This window comes from Rhinolophus sinicus, chromosome 17, assembly GCF_057876585.1.
Source record: "Rhinolophus sinicus isolate RSI-liver-muscle chromosome 17, RSI-T2T, whole genome shotgun sequence".
In the NCBI taxonomy this organism is placed as follows: domain Eukaryota; kingdom Metazoa; phylum Chordata; class Mammalia; order Chiroptera; family Rhinolophidae; genus Rhinolophus; species Rhinolophus sinicus.
Window position 1 is genome coordinate 101,454,202 of NC_142517.1, and position 22,617 is coordinate 101,476,818.

Genomic DNA, 22,617 nt, shown 5'->3' on the forward strand with positions numbered 1-22,617 from the left:
TAAAGCCAACAGGCAATAAACTACTGATTCGTCTGCTTAAGAGATTTTCACTGGTCATGCCTGCCCCTGACCCAAGGCCTGAAAAGAAACTTCAAATTCCTAAAGTAAGTGGTGGGAGACTCATGAACTGGAGACTCACTGCTCATCTAATAAACTATAATTCCTTAGAGGCAGGGAACAGGTCACACTCATCTTTGTATCTCTAAGCTTAGCATAATACCTGGCACACAGTGTGTGCTCAACAAATGCTTGTGGAATAAATGAATAAGTGAAGCACTTCCCCTCATGTGTACCCCCATTTATCACGTAACTATCAGAGATGGAAAAGCTAGTAAGTATACCCAGAGCTCAGCATGGCTTCTCTAACAAGTTTCCAAGAAGCATCACCAACCTGCTGTAACAGTCTCCCAGGTGTCCACAGCTTTCTTTAAATGCTTCTAAAAGCTCCGCTTTTTCTGCAGGTTCCAGCTGACTGGGGTCCATCAGGGCAGCTCTCACTAACAGATGAGCCTCGCTAAGAAGGTGGATGCAGCTCTGGGTTTTTGCAGTCTTGTAGGTATTACTGTAGTCTACCTAAAACAAGGAAGGCAAACAGCTAATGTTGCAGCAGAAATACTCTGAAAATTTTCCCCGTTCTTAAAAAACTAGCTATATATTTTGTTAGTCAAGTTAATGTTTGTGCACATTAAATCCTAAAAAACAAGAAGGGGTTATTTATCATTCTGCTAGGGTTTAGCTATGCCCCCCACAATCTATAAGCCAGTTTAGTACATATGTGATTGTAAACACTCCCTTGAAACAGTGCTAATCATTAGAGAAGGTACAAATAATACTGCAATACTAATAATACTGTTAACTTAGCAATAATTTGGTCACAGTTTGATAAAGCTAATGAACGTATCTGAAATAGTTAACTTTTTTTTTTAAAAAAGTTCTAGGATGTAAATCTTTTTCAAATTCAGACTGAGTATCCCTTTATTTTAGTTTCAATTGGTGAATTCCAGTTCTATTACATCTATTCCTGTGACTCACAGTTGGCTTATAAAAATTATCACTAGCTATCTTAGTGTATCTGTATTTTCAGACTCCAGTAGGCAAATCATCTAGATGAAGTCTAAGACATTCAATTAAGCAAAACTAAAAAGACAGGCCAAAGCTGACATAATGCTCTGCATTAAAGTGATAGGGACAACGCAGGCAGAACCTTGACCTGCTGACCACAATGAACAGCACCGCGGGGCAGGTGCAGACCATGCACAGCCAACGTGACGCCCTGGGAAACGCACTAAACACACTGTATCGCCTGTGTGATGTTCTGGCCAAGAATACATAACCTGAATCTCATCAGTGAATGAAAAAGGTGGAAGGGGAAAGAAAATACATTGTTTTAAATTGTTTATGTCATAAAAAAACAGAGAAAGGCTGTGAATATATTCTGAACTAAAGGAGGCTAAAGACACATGACAATTAAAAATATTACCTGATGTTAGAGTGGCTCCTGCACCAGAGTGGGGAGAAAATGCTATCAGACCTTTATTGCGTCAACTGGCAAACATGGAATATGAACCACAGACTACATAAAGCATTGCATCAATGTTAAATTTACTGAAGCACTACGACTACATTATGGTTATGTAAGCAAATATCCCTATTTTTAGGAAACACACACTGAAGTATGTAGTCGTAGGCTATGATTTGTGTAATTTACTTTCCAAAGGATCAGAATATTAGTGTGTGTATGTGTGTGTGTTTGTGTGTGTGTGTGTTTAGAAAGTGCAAGAGTACGAAAAACAAAAAAAGAGCAAGAGAAGCAAAAAGGGTGTAATGTTGACTAAGAGTGAATCTGTGTGGGGAACACACAGGTTTTATTTGTACTATTCTTACTCTTGCAACTTTTCTGTAAGTTTGAAATTACATATTTCAAAATAAAGAGTTAAAAAAACTTTGCAGAAATGAGTTGGCAGCTGTCACTCTTAGAAAAGGAGTAAGAATGTCCACTCTTGGCCCCTACGCACAGGAGAGTGCTACAGCTGCTGCAGTGCCCTGGGACAGTCTGCGAATATTTCAAGGAAGAGTGAGACAGGGATAAATGATCTAAGATTGCTTTCAGCTTCCTTTCATGGTTGTCTTTACTTGGGTTCAAAGTAGAAGTCAAAGACTTTTTATATTTAGACTGGTTAATCGAGCCTCGTAGAGGGGTGGGTATGAATAAAGCAGTCTTACTTTAGCAAAGGTAATTTCTACTGGCTCCTCAAACGTCAGAAGCTAGAAAAGGAGAAGGTGGAAAAAGATATACATGCCACTGTCAGACAGAGCTTGTAAGCTGGTAGGTGTAGCATTCTGAATGTATGATAATTAAAATCAATTTGTGGTCATCAATTCCACTTTAAATTTCTACAAATAAGAATCAGAAGTCTGAAAGGAGTACCATTTCTCTGTAGAGCTGCACTGGTGAGATCGTGTTCACAATATACAAATTCCACCCAGCCTCAGCTACAGGAGGTGTTTTGAGCTTAACACTGGTAGCTTTTCTAGAACTAAAAGCAAAACAAAGGACAAGAACTGTAAGATAAGACATATTATTAATAAACGGCAAATTTAAATGGTAAACATTTGATACCCTAAATAACTATGAAAATATTTTCATTTAGTATTAACTGTACAATTGATTTTTATAGAGTATTATTTCACAATGCTGCACAGGCCTACAATATTTAATATTCTACAGCTCTCATGAATTGATAAATCAATCACTTCCAACTCATTCCACAAGCATTCTTAAATGGGCAATAGGCTCAAAGAACAGGTAAGAGCCCTCAAAAGAAAGAGAGCTTTGGCTGTGAAAGTCCTTGAGCCCAGGATCTCTCCTGCACGTGGCCTCCGTGAGTCCAGCACGCCCTATACCACAAATGTAAGCTGAGCTCCAACACAGCAATCCTCAGAGCACTCATGGCTGCTGGGAAAATGCACAAGACTCACACAACTGCAAGTCTGCTTAAAGCACTCCCCTAATCTTGCTTTCACTATGTGATGCATTTTCTGTAGTTGACAAACTTTTAAAACGCAGACCTTCAACAAAATGAATTTTCAAATAAATCAGAATTTTAAAAAATCATTTAAAATACATAATACTTTACAAATATCAAATGTGAAAGATTACAAGTTGTTTTTCCTCTCGCTAGAAGCTTTTAAGATCAGACCATTCTGTGCATTCTGTAAGTGACCCGTTAACAAGTCAACATAATTCCTGTTGGAGGAACAAAGCATAGGCACAAGCAATTCCAAAAAGCAAAAACTTATGTTAAAAAGAAAAACCAATGTTTGACTTGAAACACATGACATGTTTCTTCCCTCCAAACAGCTTTCTTTCCTGATAAATTTTCCATAGAGGACCGTTCAAATTAGATTGCATCCCCTACCACTAAGTTCACAGTACAGAAAAGGTCAAATAGAAGCATAACTAGTCTGGAATTAAGCATTCTAGCGTGAATGCAGAAAATCAAAGAGTCAACCAGAAATTAGTGCCATCGAATTGCAATTTTATTTTAAGGTAAATCAGTACATATCCATATAGCATGGATATGCTTTAAGGTAAGAAATGTACTGTGAATTTCTTTTGACTTGAAATACCAGAAAACAATCTTTGGATAAAAGTGTAACCACTGAAAGGTCAAAGGAGAAAAACAGGTAGTAGAGGTGTGGTTTGGGTCAGCATTGGAGGCTGTCTTCCCTGTTAATGACACAGAAAAGCATGTCCCTTAATTTCTTATCTAAAATTCCAGATTTTTATTGAAACTATTTAAAAATTCATTTTTTTCTAAAGGTTCCAAGGTCAATTATAAAAGATAGTCTAGAGATCATTAAAACCTTATTTTCTTCCTTGGGGGAGCAGGGGGCAAGGGAGGGGCAGGGTGGGGGAACACCCAAGAAAATCCATCTGACCAAAGTTTTGATTAAAAAAAAAAATAAAAAAGGATACAGTAAGAAGCACACGAAACACACCAGTAGCAATTCATTCCAGAAACTTTGGCAGCAATGTCTGGGGGAGAGGGATGCTTACAGAAGTCTCTTGGGTGACTCTCTTCTCTCCGGAATGGCCTCAGGGTCTGCCTTGGTCAAAAGTATGACGTGGTTTTTAAAGTGACAGATGGCTTTTAAGCCTATGAAAAGCTGTATTCTTAAAGCACAGACATCCATACTGACAGGTGGGCAAGCCTAGTAAAAGAAAAACCACAAATTTAACCAAGAAGAAGGACATGAACTTTAATTCAAAATTCAGTGTTTATTTGATAAAGTCTTTCCTGCTCCACCCCACCCCACCCCACCCCCCAAAAAAACAAACAACAACCTCAAATTCCTATTCTTATCAGAGTGAGGAGGCTATCCTATCTAAACTTACGGAACCAACAACCTATTTCATACGTGCCTGCCGAAGAGCTACTCAGTATTTACTGACTGAATGAATGCAGACACAGGGTGCATCTCACAGGCAGCTGAGGGACCTCCAGCTGAGCACGGCTCCAGGAGTACGGCCGTGGGGTGGTAACCTGCACCAGGGAAATGCCCACTAACAGTGGGCTGAATGGAGTTTCTAGGCAAAATTAGACACTACAAAGGGACATTCTAATGCACACAGAGTACATGAAATGGGTGTGTAGGATAGAAATGCTTGTATGTTCAGATGGCCCCTAACTCTTACATCCTCAGGTGTGAACACTGCCTCAAATGGCTGGCAGGCTGCGGTGTATCAGGTAAACTGGAGGAAACCCTAGAGCAGGAGCCAGGCTGCTGTCCCTGCAAGGGAACATTAATTCAACTGGAGTGGATAAGAAAAGATACCAGAAGAGCTTTTTCTGGGGGCTCACAACACGATGCTGCCAGGCCCATGCCCTCTCAGTTAACATCGTTTTGACTCAGAGGCCATCTTCCCTGTCCCTTTGTACTAAGCGCTTGGGGAAACACCTCTGTCTATTTTTTCATTCCTAAGAATAGTCAAGGTGGCCTTGGCTGGTGCCGAGGAGCTGGAATCTCAGAGCAGCAGGAGATATAGATAATGTGCACTTTGGACCAAACTCTGAGGCTGTGAAATCTTTCTCAGACACCCAGCTCCCAAAGCCGAGTCAGCAAGCGGGCTAAATGCCTGCGTGCTTGTTCAGGTGGCATCTCGGATTTCAGAACAGTGGCGTCGCAGAGAAGGGAGAGACATGAGGTGTGGCTGTCACTATCCCCCCTCCACGCCACCGTCAGGAGGGCTGGTCTCAAGAGCAGCCTCCCCACCAGCCACCCCCCACCCCTCCTTTTTCTCCCTTCCTCTGTTCCTTGTTCCCTCTAGTATTATGAGGCTGAGACCTGACATTATGATTTATTTTCAAATGCAGGTTGATCCTGCCTTGATCTATTATATACCTCTCACTCCAAAATCACCATCTATGTAAGCCTACGTCTTTCTGAGGTTTAAAAAAAAAATTTTTTTTAAGTAGTGGCAAGGTGTGAGGAGAAGAACAAAGAATCTGTCAGCTTTCAATTTTTACTAGGGAAATAACCTTTATTTTTAAAACACATAATCTCTTGCAAAGGCTGCATGTGTATCTTAACCACAGACAGAACGGCACAGGGGAAGCTGTGATTCTGGTTTCCCAAGAGGCTGGAGATAGGCAGTCAGCCTGGGCAGCAACAGAAAGCTACAGGTGGGCCACAGCAAGAGAGTCCTTGAGAAGTGAGATCACAGAAAACGCTACCATGTATCAGAACATAGGCGAAGACGTTAACAGTAGTAGAGAACCTCAGACGTGCTACAGAAGGCTGACTGGTTAACACAGCCATCACTACTGAACACGTGTTTTTCCAGGAAAAGGCATCCCAGGTGCCTTTTTATGATAGACATAAACTAACTTATAAAATACAGGCCATCCTAACTGGGGGGTTAGTTGCAAAGTACTCTCTCTGAAGTTACACTGCATATTCTTTACCAAACTTTTAAAACAGTGCATTGTACCTAGGTTTTGAATGAGATGTTTCCAAAGTAATCTTAAATACTGTCACCTAAGTCATGAATCACAAAACAACACATACTATTTGACCTTCAAAAGCTCTAATTCAATAAACAGGATTTTAAGATCTTTCCTGTTCACCACACTCAGACCCAAGAGTGAATGAGCATTCACACGTTCCCTTTGTCTTCCGTCTCACTGTCATCAGGAGCCAGTTCTGACCTTGACGGTGGAGTCCATGTCCGGGTCCTCTTCCCGAGCTGCGGCCGCACTGCACCGCACCGTGAAACACTGCAGGTAGTTACTAAGGAAGAAGAAAGAGGCCACTGAGCAAGGCGGGGGCCAGTAAGCCACGCGTCCACAGCTGGGACGATTTCACAGGCGAGCAGAGCAATGGCCGGGCTGGGGGAAGACTCAAGCATCTGTCAAATGCTGACGAGGCAGACTGCTTGTTAACAAGCAGAGCACCTCAGAATCCCTTTTACAGAAACACATAACTGGTCCCCACCTTACCCCTGCTGAGTCATAATCTCTAGGGGCTGAATCCAGGCACGTTTGGCTGTTGTACACTCCTAGTTAACAACATGGATCTGGGTCAATACCCTCATTTACAGACAAAATGAAGCCCCCAGGGTCACCCAACAGACAGAGAGGTCACTATCAAAGCCAAGATCAGAACCCAAGGTTCCCGACTATTATCTCTGTCCCACTCATCTGAGGACGACACTGAGCCTGGATTACACTGAGCAACACACTGAGATTATGCAAACACACATCCAATGGTAGAACTGATAATCAGAGACTGAAGGAACCTTCAGAATTACCTACTCCAGCAACTTGTTTTAAAGATTAGGGCATGGAAGGTTCATGACTGGTCCAAGGCCTCTCTGGAGAATGGAGCCACATTAGATGCCAGGTCTCTTCACTCCTCACACTCCTCTCTCTATCTCTTTCCACAACCCCTGGCTGCTTCTGCACAGTAAGACAACCCAGGGACACCCCAGTAAGTGCACGATAGACGCCTGGTGGTCCGGTGACATGTGGGTAACTCAACACTCCACTACTGACATTAAAAACAGTTAACTTAGAAACTGCTACAAACCCATCTTGGAGTGAATTCATAGGAATGATTTTTAAAAACAAACTAAAAAGTGAGAGAAGTAAAAATGAACTATTAATAAATAAATAAATAAATAAATAAATAAAGGACTAAAAGCAACCCTAACAAATATCTTAAAATAGGAGAACTACCTCTTTAACAGGATACGTATTCTGACACTGTGACAGTGGGAGACAGCACACATAAGAGGCACCAGTGAGGGCTCTCTCCACCTGTTTGCTGGGGCTTCCACTTCAGTCTCAGCCCACTGCCATCTCTGTCCATTTCCACAGAGTTCTGGGACATGGCCTCTGGAGTCATGACAACAGCTGGGACAGGTGCACCAATGCTCAGAAATCTGGAGTAGAGGGTTAGCACCCTTCGGAATTAAAATGATTGGAAGGGACTCTGAGACAATGAGGAGCAACAAAAAGCACCTGGTGGGGCCAGGATGACAGATGAACGTGGCTATGACAACAAAAAGAAATGATCATTAGGTTCTAGAGATAAAAAGGCTGGCTCCTCTGACTCACCTCCACCTGCAGTAGTCCAGCTGCGGCTACTGCTGGAATACTCGGAGGAGTACGAAGGAACAGAGAGAGCTGAGATGTGCTCTCTCACGGGTATGTCTGGGACATGCTGCTAAGTGAAGCAGCAAGCTGCTGCACAGCGGAGACCTGATCCACCTCCGTAAAAAACAAATCACAGGAGTACATGCATTGTTTTTTAAAAAGTTGGATGAATATACACCTATCATTGACATGGCTTAAGTCTGCGGAGTAAGGAGGGGGCTTTTCTATTTATGTATTTCTGAGGGTGACATCTTATATAATTTTATTAGGTTGGTGCAAAAGCAATTGCGGTTTTTGCAATTATTTTTAACCTTTTAAACCATGGTCACTTCTGCACCAACCTAATACATTGTTCATAGAATCCTTAAAATTTTTTTCTGTTGCTTTTTTTTTATGGTATATCAACATACTAGTTTTCAAGAAACATGAATATACTTAAGGGGACATGGGACGAGGGGCGGATAAGTTTAGAGTGTCCATTCTCTAAACTCAGTGTCCTGTACATCTACGCAATCAGATGAAGAAAAGACAGCCAGTCTTTTGGCATCAATATTCTGGTACAGAAATGGGTATTTCATTCCTTCTTTCTCCCTCTATTTTTCCTTTGGTTTCTGAGATGCTACAGTTTCCTCGCACTCCTGAAGCTCTTTCTCTGCCTCCTCTCACTTTCTGAAGATCACTTTCACCAGTTTTCAGTTCAACCACTCTTCTCTGCTACACACTCTTGGAGCCATACTTACTACTTTAATAACCATCTCTTTTTGGTGGTAATAAAACATCTAAGTTTTCCTCTCTTCCCTAATCTTCGGTCCTAGTTGTCCAAAAGCCTACTTAACATTTCCTCTTGATATTCTCGAAGTACCTCAAACTTTAATGCACAAACCAGAATTCTCTTTCGCCCCACACTACGCCAGGCTCCATTCTTTCATAAAAGCAGGCTCACACTGTGGTGGGGTGTTTATGCCTCCTCCATCCCCATGATCCCATCAGACACCAAATCTGTAGCTCTCTTGCCGAAGCCTCTTTCATCCGTTCTGCTCTCTCCTCTCACTGCTACTGCCCTGACCAAACATAACCTCTCATCATCCATACTGGAACCACTTCAATAGTTTCTTCATCTACATTCAATCCCTATTCCACAATGGCCACCATGAAATATCCTAAAGCAATGCTCTGTCACATTACTCTCTTGAATCAAAACCTTAAAAAATTCCTTAGTTTGATTTTCAAAGCCCTGAGCTACATTTCAGTTGCTTCATATTTAAAGGACCTCATTGTGCACCAGTTTGGAGATTGAGAAGTCTAGCTACCTTCAGTCTTCACTTCAGAAACACACAACAGCATTTCTCCTTACATCAGAGAGCGGGAGGAGAACGGGGCAGCACCCACACCAGGAGGGGGCATCACAGCTCAAGGTGGGTTGTGCTGTTTGAAACAGACTCCAGCACCTGCTGGAGAGTCTGACACATCCACTCAGTTGTCACTACCCTTTTTTATAATTTAATTAGCAATGCAATTAATTATTAGGTGCTCCTGAACATAGGCTTTATGAGTAGTCTTACCTCCATCTATAATGCTCTTCTCTTCCAGTCTCTAGCTGTCAAATTCTAACTAGCTTTTGGGCCTCACTGCAAACACAAAGAACTTTCCCGTATGACTCAGCCAGAAGTACTTTCTCTCTTGCCAGTGCTTACACCAGTTTCATAGTGTCTTAGGACAATTTTCACCAGTTTGGTGTATGTGTCCCCGTCCCTCTCTCATGTCACCGCCATAGAAAGCAGGTGGTGTAACTTGCTCATGGTTGGTTGGTCACAGGGCCCAATGCAGTGCCTCACACAAAGTCTAAGTTAAAAAACACAGGAAATAGAACCAAAAGCATCACTTACTGCCGAGATAAAAGGAAAGAAGATCAAAGTCCTGCTCAGGAACCCATGATCATGTCTGCATACTAAGGTAAGGTGACTCAGAAGACATCTGCCACCAATTAGCAACATGACCTTGACCAACCCCAATCTCTGCACTACTTTGCCATCTCCACTAATCAGAGGGGACATTCAGATGCTGTTTCTGGCTCCTTCACAGATCTAAACCATTATGAACTAACTCATGCAAAAATGATATAATAGCAGTGAAAAAAAAATTAGGAAATCTAAAAAGAAATCTAGATATCCTGACTGGTCCCAATGACATTTCATTAGAATTCCTTATGAAAATCTCTCCTCATGAAGAACCTTATAGTTCCTTACAAAGATCCCCACCCAGTCTAAGAAAATAAAGGCAAAACCAGAATCTAAATCATTGATATTACCGTGTTTCCCCCAAAATAAGACCTAGCCAGATAATCAGCTCTAATGCGTCTTTTGGAGCAAAAATTAATGTAAGACCTGGTCTTACATAGTATATAATATAATACAATACAATACAATACAATACAATACAATACAATACAATACAATACAATATAATGTAGTATAATATAATATAACATAATATAATATATCGGGTCTTACATTAATTTTTGCTCCAAAAGAAGCATTAGAACTGATTGTCCAGTTAGGTCTTATTATATTATGTAAGACCAGGTCTTATAGTATAGTAAAATAAGACTGGGTATAATACAATTTAAAATATAATATAATATAATATAATATAATATAATATAATATAATACTGACTCTTATATTAATTTTTGCTCCAAAAGATGTGTTAGAGCTGATTGTCTGGCTAGGTCTTATTTTCAGGGAAACACAGTAAAAAGGCGGATATGGGCCATCAAAAGACAAATGGGTATCACTAATTTACAGTGCTATATGCTGGTTCACACAATTCTCATTTAAAGATTTAGAAAGCACCTCAAGAAGTTACAGAAGTGACTCAAAGGCTAGCAAGTGACACTAACATACCTTGTGATGACATGCAAAAATTGTGGCGTGAGCACTGCCTGCTGGGACCTCTCAGGATATTGGTAAACTGACATTAATTCAACAGATTTGACAACCATGTAGAGATAGCCCACATGAGGCAATGAGAAAAAACAAAAGAGACTCAGCAACTCTTTTTCCTGATACGAATTTTTTCTCTCAGAAGTAAGAGAACCTGTATGAAAAAAAGGGGAAAAAAAGCCATGAAATGCCAGTAAATAAACGGAAAAATATTTTGACTTTTGTATGCAAAGAAAAAAAAGTCTATCAGTAGATAACCAAAGAGTTGTTTAGGGGAAGTTGCTTTTCATAAAAAATGAAAAGAGAATGATACAATTACAATATCACCATATTGCAACTGTAATAAATGAAGAGATCTAGGTAATAATCACTAATGGCTGTTAACAGCACAGAAAGAGTCAACTAGATACTATGTACCTTCCAAAAGAATTCAACACTACTTGTGTTGCCAAAAATAATCATCATCATCATCATCTGATCAAGCCTAAATCTGGAGTAGCACTGTCCATAGAAATCCAATGTGAGATATATGTGTAATTTAGTTTTCTAGTAATCACATTTACAAAAAATATATTGTATTAACCCAATGTACCCCAAATACTACCATGTCAACAAGCAATCAACAAACATTGAGATATATTATGATCTTTTTTTATACTAAGTCTTCAAGACCTAGTGTGAATTTTGCATTTACAGTGTATCTCAGTTTGGATGAGTCACATTTCAAGTGCAACATGTAGCTGGCTAATGGCTCCCACACTAAACAGTCAGTTTTAGATCCAACTACCAAATCACAGGGAAACACAGGGGACAGGAATGTGTTAAATGACATTGTGGGGAGTCAATCAGCAAAATTCAGATTGTGGGAAATTCTACAGTATTAGCCTACTTTCTCGCTAAAGAAATTCCAAAGAGAAAGAGGGAGGAAGCGAGAGCCTACATATTAAAAGAGACTTTAGAGACATAGCAACCAATTGCAATGTATGAACCTTACTTGGAATCTGATCCAAACGAATTAAAGAAAAACAACTTTAGACAATCAGAGAAGTTTGTACACTGACTGGATATTTGATGATGTCAATGAACTTTTTAAAAATATGAAGTGTATTTTGGGTTTGTTTAAGAAAGAATCCTTTTCTTTTAGAAACAGATGCTGAACTATTAGGTTGGGGCAAAAATAATTGCAGTTTAAAAGGTTAAAAACTGCAAAAACCCCAATTACTTTTGCACCAACCTAATATTTATGGCTCAAATGGTATAAACCATGGTATCTGCAACAAAATAATCTAGCATGGGATAGGGCAGAAGTGGCCACGAGGCAACATTATTGAAATTGTGTGATGGGTACAGGGGTTTCATTGCATGTACGTGCTTGAAAGTTTTGATAATCAAAGGTTTTTAAAAAGTATAGCTTTGATTGATACTCTTCAAGGATACCCATTAATAACAGAAGAAAATCCAATTCTGCATCCTCCATAACTGGCCCAAAGCAACCTGTCCAGTTTTTTCTCTCTTCTTTCCTACACACATCTGTGTTCTTGTCAGACGAACCACTCGCTCCTCTCCAAACGCATATGCTTTCATACTTTGCACATGTTGGCTCCCCTCACCAAACTATCCATCTTCTAAAAGCACTACTCAAATATACACTCAAATATGTAAATATTCATTCATTTGCCTATTAAGTAAATATTCCTCAAATACCTACTACTAACTGCCACTGTTCTAGGTTCTGGGGGATATAACAGCGCACAAGACAAGGTAACTGCATCCCTTTTAGTAACGTGGACTGGGGTGCAGGATAAACACACTGCAGTACGTGGAGAAGGAACAGGTTAAATTGAGAGGTCTGAAGAAGTCTTCTGTGGTGAGTTGACTTTTGGGCAAAGAGCAGAATGACTCAAAGACACCAGTCATGCAAGACCTGAGGGAAGCACATTCTAAGCACAGTAAATAACAGGTCTTACACAGGAGTGCGCGTGGCATATTGAGGAACAGAGAAAGGCCACATGGATGGATAACAGTAAACAGGATGAGTGGGACAAGGAAAGCCCTGAATGAGGGTCATGCAGACCACGGAAAAAATCGGGGATTTTATCCCAAGTGTTATGGGAAGCCACTGGATAAAGAGGAGCCTCTAACATGGCGACGGGTCGTCTGGTCTCCAGCCTTTTCTCACAACCCCCGCTCCCCGGCTTGACTCCCCGCAGTCTCGCTTCTCAGTTCCTCAAACAAGATTCTCCTTCCCACACGCCTTTGCTGCTGCTTCTACACCACCTCTACCCCCAAACCAGGGCTGATTCATTCAGGATCCTTGTTCTCGGGGAGCCTTCCCCGACCAACACCGAGGTCTGGATCTTCTGTTAGAGGCTTTCAGGGCAGGGTTCTTCCCCAGCACCCATTTTAGTGTATAACCATTCTCCTCTTCAGGACTGATCACTAATCGTCTGCCTCCCCACAAAATAAGCCCATGCGTGCAAGCACTCTGCCTGCTTTTGCTCATTACTGGTTCCCTGGTATCCAGCACGGTACCCAACACAGCAGGTACTCAATGTTTACTAAAATAAATTTTTAAAAACTGAGATTATGAACACATTTAATCAGAATACTATTTGTATCTTTCCCCAGGTAACACCCAAAGATGTTAAGCAAGTCAGGAATAAGCACAGAACCCAAGGCTGATTCTCAAACGTGGCTGCCCATTAGACTCTTGGGGAGCTTTTCAAAAATACCAACGCCCAGGCTCCAAAACTGACCAACTGAGTCAGAATTTCCGTCATGAAGAGCCTGGGCGTCACTATTTTTAAAAGCATCCGAGTAAGCCCAATGTGCAGCAAGCCTGAAAACCACTGCTCTACACGAATCTCCCTTCGGTCCACACATTCCCACGCTGCTCACAAGGTCATCAGAAAAGCCTTGCCAGGTACCCAGCCGGAACCCAGATAAGCCTCGGCTATAGCAGGGCTCGGATTTCCCTTTTTGAGTCTAGCGACCATTTTTCTAAAAGGGAAACAGGTTTTGTCTGTCACGTCCTCTCCATGGCTTCTCCTGGCAGACACAACTTCCCTTTCCAGTGCTCACAGGGATTTGCTATGGAACTTGTCCAAGGCCCCAGGGAGACTGTAGAAGAACCTAACCCATTACCCACGTCAGTCTCCCCTCCCAGCCCAGAGCCCTTCACCTCACTGCACTGTGTCACTGTCATACTTACCTGTCTGGTAAATGGGTAGCAGCTGAAGTGAATGCAACTTAATGTCATCAGACAAGACATAGGATGAAATATCAGGAGCAAAACGTCTGTGAGTTTAAAAAGAGACAGAGAGGAAGAGATCTAATTTCCATCCAGTTTAAGCAGGAAAATACATATGAAATGCTGGAGAATAAAAAGCTTTCTCATACCTATAGAGCAGGTGCTGAACATGGAAATATTTTATTTTTTCATCATCTAGACCCGTTGACTCCAGTGTAACAGACATTCCAGACTGTTCACTTTTTTCACCAAGCAGCTCCATGGGCTTCTGGCAGATGACAAAACCATCTGACTCGAGCTGCAAAGCTTCATTACTGACGCCTTAAAAGACAATATTTAAGAAAAGACTTTCTTAACTCCAAATAATACTTGAATAAAAATTAGACTTCACAACTTCCTCTTACCAATGTAGTAGACATACAGTAATTTTATTTACACACACACACACACACACACACACACACACACACACACACATCTCATGTGCTAACAAGGCATTGTGGTTTTGAAGTTTCAGCACCTGCTCGTCGATTCCTCACGACTGATAAAGTACAACAGGATTTATCATCATCCCATTTTACACAAGGAAATCGAAACTCAGACAGTATTCAGAACCCAAGGTCATTCGACTAGTAAATATGAGAACTGGAACTAGAAACCCCTCATCTAGTAGCAGCTGTTCCATTATTTCTATTGGTAAATATTACGAAATACATGTACATGCTACAGAGTAAGATACAGGCAGTCACATGATAAACCCAAACCCCATGCTTTAGGAATAATTAAGGCTATAAATAATGTGGTTTGGCTATATAAATGTATATCCGAGCCCTTCAGAGAGTGCCAGAAGTGAGGGTTTTCTCTATACTTAAAACAAGAAAGCAAGCTAAATTCATCCTTTACCTTCTGCCGGTTTCACTGGACTGTTGGTCTTATGTGGATGGTGGTTAGCACTCTCTCCACTTTTAGGGTTTGACTCCAATTTTAGGATTAAGACTTCTAAGTCTGACATGACAGCGACATATCCAACACAAAAAGAAATTTCAACAGGAGTGATATTACGTATGTGTATAACTAAAGAACGTTCAAAGTCCAATACTGATAATTCTTCATTAATGATCTGATACTTCAAACTAAATAAGACTAATTTATTTGTGCAGCCCACCAGAAGGTCTCCTTTCACAGGACAACAGGAAAGGCACAAGGGGGCCTCCGAAAGTGGCATTTCAATAATAGACATCTGGTCTCGGAAGGTTTCGCACAAGGGTGTCTCCACGTCATGTCCCACCATTCGGATACACACGCGGGAGTTTTCCGTCCTTTTACTTCTCCAGTTCACATAAGCACGTAGAAACGTAGCTTTGTTTTTCTCTTCAATTGCTACCAAATAGTCTCCTGAGAAGGAAATAAGATTATACTTAGAATTTGTAATTAGAAACAACCACTTACCTTGCATTGCGAAAAGGAACTACTAATGAATCCTAATGTGAATGGTTGAATCAAAGATTGACTAGAACACAACCCTAAGTAACAGGATCTTAGGTATATTTTTAACTGATATTAGGTATTTAGGTTCTGAAATACAATCTCTCTCCATTTTAATGTCATACCCATTAATTATTCATGTAGCTTACATAGAAATTTTGCATTTTATTCCTTATATTAGCTCTAAGTGTTTATCATAGCTCTGAATCGACAGCTCCAACAAAGCTCTTCTTTAGTAGTATTAGCCTGACGTTAAAATTAGGTATAAATTAAGGAACTCTTGAGTTTAGCAGAATTTACACTACAACCCATCCCCTTCCCACAAAGTCACATCTTCATGTGAACTCTGAGAAATAGGGTAAAAGTTGTACATATATATTAAACAACATTTAAGTCTAAGCTAATTTCCCCTTAATTGTTGATTTTACTAGATTTTTTTTATTACAAAGTAATTTTATAATTACTTTTTGTTGTGAGACGTCAAAGTGGTAAAGAGATAAAAAATGAAAAGCATAATGATTTCTCCCCTGCAGGCCAATCCCTGAGGAGCCGATGTTAACACACAGAGCCTGGCATGCGCCTTTCTATACCTTTCTCTCGTATAAACATGGACCACGGGGTGGTATTCAGCTTTTTTTTAGCAATCTGCAACTTAAAAAAATTTCCAATAAATCTTTCCTTCCAGGTCAATACACGGGTATCTAACATTCTCTTCAATAGCTCCATACTGTCCCGTATATACAAGTGACATAATTTATTCAACAATTCCCCTATTGATACACATTCAAGTAGTCCCAGGTTTTTTTGTGTTTCCCCCGCCCCCACTATACTTCACACTGTAACAACAGGCCTATACATATATATTTATTCACTGGGGGTTTGTTTCATGGCATAGATTCCCAAAAGTGAAAATGTTTGGCCAATGTTAGGTTATTTTTCCAGACCATTTATAAAGCTGGTCATCTTTTCCTATGTTCACCAGCCATGGATAGTTTCTCTTCTGCACGTTATCCACTTTTTTATGGGGTTTGATTTGCTTTTCTTAATAGCAGCTCTCTGGGTAAAAGTGACAGTAATCGTTTGTTGGCCATGAACAGCAAATGGGTTTTGACAGTTTATCGTTTGATTTCTGACTTTGCTTATGGCATCTCTTACCATACAACTTTTAGTCAGATATGTATCAGGTATGTATCTGTACTCAGATATGTATCTTCTCTTTTTTGGCTTCTGAGTCTCCAAACTTGCTTAACCAGTCTCCCATGTCCTCCAAATTACACTAAAATAAAATATTCTATTTCAGTGTTTTTTAAATTTACATTTTTATCTTTAGAACTTTGTGGGTGAGGGGGGAATAAGTCAGCGTTCTTCAAAATGTAGAACAGACTATAAAGTAACATTATTAGGGAAACAAGCCCTTTTCCAATGAACTGAAATGCAAACACCACTGTTAGCACACTGACTTCCTGTATCTGCATGCAGCAAGGAAGCAGGTGCGGCCCCTTTCTGCACATGCTCACTGGGCTGGGCCGGCCACCTGGTCCTCGGAAACGCACCAGCGCTCAAGAGAGGCAAGCCTTCTGATGCTGGTTCCTCCGATGCCAGAGATGGAGGCTGTACCTGCTCTGTCCCTGGAGACCTTGGTAGGATGCCTAAATATACCCTGCGGGCTCTATAAGTTTGCTCACTCACTCTGTTCCAGCGAAGCAGTTTGGATGCCTTGTGGCCTCCACCTTCCTAGACCTCCCTCAGTCAATTATTATTATTTTTTAATTTCTTATTGTGGTAAAATACGCATAACATAAAGCTTACCATTTTCACCATTTTTAAGTGTACAATTCAATGGCATTAAGTATATTCACGTTGTTGTACATCTGTCACCAACCCTCTCCAGAACTTTTTCATTTTCACCCAAACTCTATCCACTCAGCAGTAACTCCCAACCCTACCATTCCACCCCACCCCAAACTCCGACAACCACCTTTCCCACCATTCTACTTTTTGTCTCTATGAATTTGACTACCCTACCTCATCATATAAACTGAATCATACAATATTTGTCCTTTTGTGTCTGGCTTACTTCACACAGCATAATGCCTTCAAGGTTCATTTGTGTTGCAGCATGTGTCAGATTTTCATTCCTTTTTAAGGCTGAATAATATTCTATGGTATGTATATACCACATTTCGTTTATCTATTCATCTGTCGATGGACACTTAGGTTGTTTCCATGTCTTGGCTATTGTAAGGAATGCTATAATGAACATGAGTGTAACAGATAAACATATGCCATGTTTTGTTTATCTTTTCATCTGTTGATAGGCATTTGGGATGCTTCCAGCTCTCGGCTCTTGAGAAAAATGCTGCTATGAACACTGGCGTATAAATACCTGCAGAAGTTCCTGCTTTCAATTATTTTGTGTCTATAACCAGAAGTGAAATTGCTGGCTCACAGGATAATTGTGTGTTTTTTTTGAGGAACCACCATACTGATTTCCACAGCAGCAGCGCCACCATTTTACATTCCCACCAGCAATGCACAAGGGTTCCAATTTCTCCACATCCTCTTATTTTCTACTTATTTTCTACTTGTTTATAATAGCCATCCAAATGGGTGTAAAATGGTATTTCATTGTGGTTTTGATTTGCATTTCCTTGATGATTAGTGATGTTGAGCATGTTTTCCTGTGCTTGTTGACCACTTGGAGAAATGTCTATTCAAATTCTTTGCCCATTTTTGAATTATTTCTTGTTGTTGTTGTTGTTCAGTCACAGGAGTTCTTTACATATTCTCGATATTAATCCCTTATCAGATATATGCTGTGCAAATATTTCCTCCCATTCTGCAGACTGCCTTTTCAATCTGTTGATAGTGTTGGATGCACAAAAGTTCTTAATTTGTATGAAGTCTAATTTTATCTATTTTTTCTTTTGTTGCCTGTGCTTTGGTGTCATATTCAGGTTAGTAGTAAATTACTTTTAAAACGAGGAGTATTTGTTTAGTTATAATAAAAGCGTTTTATTCAGGCACCTATAAATACATGCCTATTTCATTAATAGTCTATATATCAACTGTTTATATATAATCTGCAAACTATAGATGGTGCCCATGCTGTCTTGTGTGGTTTCAAATTAATAACTTGTTTTATAAATAATGACCTAGAATTTGCTAAGTGTGTCTACCTGATATGATCAGAGTTTTAGTGTTCTCTTAGTTAACCCTCACAACAGACCTTTACAATATTCTCTCCTTCTCCTTTTATAGATCAGGAATCTGAGGCTCAGACAAGCTAAGTAATTTGCCTAAGGCAACACAGCCAACCAAGGAGGGAGCTGGAACTTAAACTTGGATTTGGTTAGCTCGAAAGCTGATGCTCATTTCCCCAATTATGCCGTCTCTCAAAATGTTAGAAAGGAGATGTAAATCTAGGGGATTCTGTGGTGGTTATAGCCCTTTATAAGAGGAAGGAACTAAACTTTTTACAGCATTATGCGCCCAGGGCTTTATTTTACAACAGCTCTGTCTTTGTTAAGTACATTAAAAAATCATTCTCATATTTACTCTTGAGCTGAGAGTCACTGATTTTTAAAAATAAGTAAACTTTTTGTTTCATGTAGCAAGGTCATAAATCTGGTTAACACAGACACCAGCTTAAGGAAAACTCTGTACTCCAATGATGAAATTGACATCAGAAGGCAGAAATAACATGTGCTTCATCAAAATATGTTTTATGACTTTAGCAAAATTGAGGGAGGGTAGGACTTGGGGAGAGATACCAGACAGGAGAGCTTGTTTAGTATACTTGAGCTAAAGGACAGGCGATGAGGGCCATGTGGTCTTGTCTTCCCTGACCCACCACCTCCAGACACCCCCAAAACAATTGTCCAGCACCAGAGCTCCCCACACAGCGCTCAACACCAGCCACTGGGCCTTTCTCCCTTGAGAGCAATGTTCTCATATCTCCTCTTATCTCCTCTTCCTCCCTTCATACACAATGCCTAAATTAAGTTTCCATTACTGACAATGACCTTAGAGTACCCCGGTCATTCAAAATTTCTATCTACTTTCTCCCTGACACCCTCAAATTTTATAAAAGGAGACAATCACCCTGCTAATTAGAGATCAAAAACAAAAACAAATTGAAAATGTTTACTGCTTGGGTAAGAGACCTGCAAAACATTTACAGCAAACAAATGGCTGATGTAAGATTCATTCTGTTTTTGACATGGGGAAATGTGCTACAGAGGAAGACACTGGGGGCTTAGAGCAGGAATCCCCAGGTCCAAGTTTCTGTGAGTGGGCAGAAAGAAGACCAAAAAGAAAAAGCTGAGACACAGAAGACAAGTTATCTAGATATCAGCATAGCTAGGAGTCAGCTGTGTGCAGAGTAATAGCTGTTCCCAGAGGCTGAAGTTCAAGCTGAGGACCTGAAGTGACCCTTGAGCTATACGACCCATGCTAATACGTTCCACATGACTCCGGAACTTTCTTTAAGACAGCCAACTGGATTATAAAAACATCTTTGTTTTTCAAGGCCTCATTAATGAGGTCACCATTTTACTCTGCCTACAGCAGCCGGTATGGCTCTAGATCAGTGGTTCTTCGTCCTGGCTAAATATTAGACTCACTCCAATTCTGGGCCATGCCCCAGGAAACTGACACTGTATCTCTTGGTTGTGGTCCAGGCATCAGTATTTTTAAAATCTCTCCCAGGTGATTCTTACGCACCAGCAGTGGCATCCAAGGATCCCCAGAATCACTACTGACAGGCAAGAATGCTAGAGGTTTACATAACATCTGTCTCTTCCAATTCTACAATAAATGTCCATTGGAAGAATGGAGCAAATAATGTAAACATGATGTTTCTCTGCCTCCCTCCCTCCCTCTCTCATCCTCTAAAGTTGAAACTAGTGAGTTTGCCACTCAGTAGAGAGAGCTCTTGAAGGTGAGAACTCCTGTGCCTAAAAGAGGGGTGGGATGGAGAACACTACCAATATTACGAAATGATTATGAGCAAGATTTCATAACAAATACCAAAATCAGAACCTTCTGCTCAAAGAGAACTTATAGATCTAATAAATGGTTTTCAAATAGGTCTGTAGACCAGTGCAGGCCCCTGCTGATGTCTTCACTAGTCAAAAAGAAAAAAAAAATAATAGTATCATAGGTTGGTCATAAAGCAAAGACATCCAAAACTTGGGGCGAAGTGTTTTTGTTTTTCTTTTATAAATAATGGTGACAGTAAAGAGTAAGGCTTTTTCATTTTTTAAAAAATATATGTATCTTTACTTGACAAAATGAACAGATACTATGTATGGTAGCTCCAAGTTTAATGATCCACAAAATCCCAGTGTCTGGAAATCACTGATCTAGTGATTCAACTTACTTTTTTTTCCTTTTTAATAGAAACTGAAACCCAAAAGTTTCTATGACCTCACACCCCAATAGTTGCAGACAGAAAAGGGACTAAACAGAGATGTACAATCCTCCAGGTTCATTAGTAGTAAGTACTTCTGCCATTGGGTTTTCCACCATAAATACTGCAAGATACATCTTTACACCCTTCTTGAAAAGCAGGAATCACACTTTAAGTATATTTTTAATTAAAAGAATCCTATGGTGAATCCTTTTGTAATCTGAAAAAGTACCTATTATTAAATGTTGGAGTTTTCTAAAATAGGGATACACACACCCACAGGACCCTCTTAGTATGTCTTTACATTTCTGGTTAAGAGTAGTGGATGCTGCTACGCTGTTTGGGGATGGGGGTGTACAAGGTGGTCTAAGATCTGAATTCCACTCATACAGATTTTAAAATCAGCGTATAATGTGAGCTTTCCAAAAGGAAGTGGGTAAGGTGCAGATGTAAAAGGACTGGTCATGAGAGGGCATAACTGTTGAACCTCGGAGTAACAGGGTGTTCAGGATACTATTCTCCCTATTTTTGTCACGGGTTTAATTTTTCTATACTAAAATGTTTTTCTTTGTTTTTGTTGTCGTTTAAACGGGTTGCGTGGAACCAAGACACCCAACCACGGGCCTTTCCGGCCAGGGCGCGTGGAGCAGCCAGCATCCTCCGCCGCAGACGCAGGCGCTCACCTGTGGTTGCCACGACAACCTTGCCGCAAAGCGAGACCACCCGGCAAGTTCCCGGAAGCACGGAGACCCTTTCCCACGCAGAGCTGCCGCCGGGGACGTTCGCTCCGCTGGGAAGCGGGCCCACGCAGGGGCGCAGAGCCCGGGCGCCCCGTGGGCCGTCGTTACTCACCGGCCTCGCTGTAGGCCAGGCGCAGCACCCGGCCCAGCGTGGAGAAGGCGCACCTCGGCTGGCACAGCTCCTGGCCCGACACGGCGAACGCCTCCACCTTGCAGCCCGCCGCCACGAACAGCGCGTCGGGGCCCCCGCCGCAGAACCGCTCGGGCTCCAGCTTGCAGGGCACCACCTGCTGCGACCCGAACGGGTGCAGGTTGTACAAGTGCACCATCCTGGCGACGGGCTGCGGGTCAGCCCGGCGGTGCCGGCTCGGGTCGGCCGGCCCGGCAGGGCTCCCGGACACCCCGCGCCGGCTGCGGAGGTGGGACCACTTCCGCGAGCGAGTGCGCGGAGCTAAGTCATGTGAGCGCCAGCCGGGCTCGAGTGCGGCTCCGCTTCTTAAAGAGGCCGCTGCCGGGTGAGGCTGGAGCTTGGAGAGCGGCCACACCCGCCCCGCCCCGCCCCGCCTGCCCTGGGTCCCAGGGCCTTGCACCCAGCCGCCCAGTCCTGGCCACCGCTCCGCGCTCAGAGGTTGGCGGGCGCAGGTACCCCTGTGTCCTTCCCTTCGTCTTTTCGTGTTACCGCTTTGGGCCAGGAGAGAGGTTTAGGCCCTTAAGTAAGCTTTAGCATTCCATCATCTGCTGTCACGTATCATTCGTACTTGCTTCCGGGGCATCACTCATGTCTCCCCAGTAGCCATGAGCTTCTGGAGATCAGGGCTGCGAAAACTGCAGTGAGGTGCTCACGGCCCCACCCAGTGCTAAACACATGGAAGAGTTGCTCAGAAATACTTAGAATTCTAGAATGCTTTAGTTGGAAAGAGCAATGCCTAGAACATGCTTGGACGAACAAAAACAAAAAATTGCTGAATGAAAGACCCCATGGACATAATCTAGTGAACTACAAATATTTGACAAAAGATTAGTTTTAGCGCCAAAGGATATAGAAGGACTAAATCCTCTGGCTCTCAGTCCCAAAACTATCTCGTAGTCAGTACCCTGTATCTATTCCTGACATCGCAAACATGGA

The 22,617-nt window shown here is 41.5% G+C and overlaps 1 protein-coding gene across 5 annotated transcripts in view; it reads right to left on the bottom strand.

Moving 5' to 3' along the window:
- The window catches only part of HPS3 (HPS3 biogenesis of lysosomal organelles complex 2 subunit 1), a 36,694-nt gene extending 14,701 nt beyond the window's left edge, over positions 1-21,993 (bottom strand). For 4 of the 5 annotated variants that reach the window (XR_002138882.3, XR_012496836.2, XR_002138881.3 and 1 more), the window contains exons 1-9: positions 21,604-21,961; positions 14,757-15,248; positions 14,003-14,174; positions 13,815-13,900; positions 10,565-10,757; positions 6,213-6,294; positions 4,061-4,215; positions 2,429-2,537; positions 392-573 (exon numbers count right to left, since the gene is read on the bottom strand). Coding sequence is in view for 1 of the 5 variants with exons in the window: in XM_019748834.3 (XP_019604393.2) it covers positions 392-573; positions 2,429-2,537; positions 4,061-4,215; positions 6,213-6,294; positions 10,565-10,757; positions 13,815-13,900; positions 14,003-14,174; positions 14,757-15,248; positions 21,604-21,820 (1,688 nt within the window). In the remaining 4 variants the exon portion in view is untranslated. Of the gene's footprint in view, positions 1-391; positions 574-2,428; positions 2,538-4,060; positions 4,216-6,212; positions 6,295-10,564; positions 10,758-13,814; positions 13,901-14,002; positions 14,175-14,756; positions 15,249-21,603 lie in introns of all 5 variants that reach the window. The other variant, XM_019748834.3, reaches the window with a different exon arrangement.
- Positions 21,994-22,617: the final 624 nt, after the last annotated feature.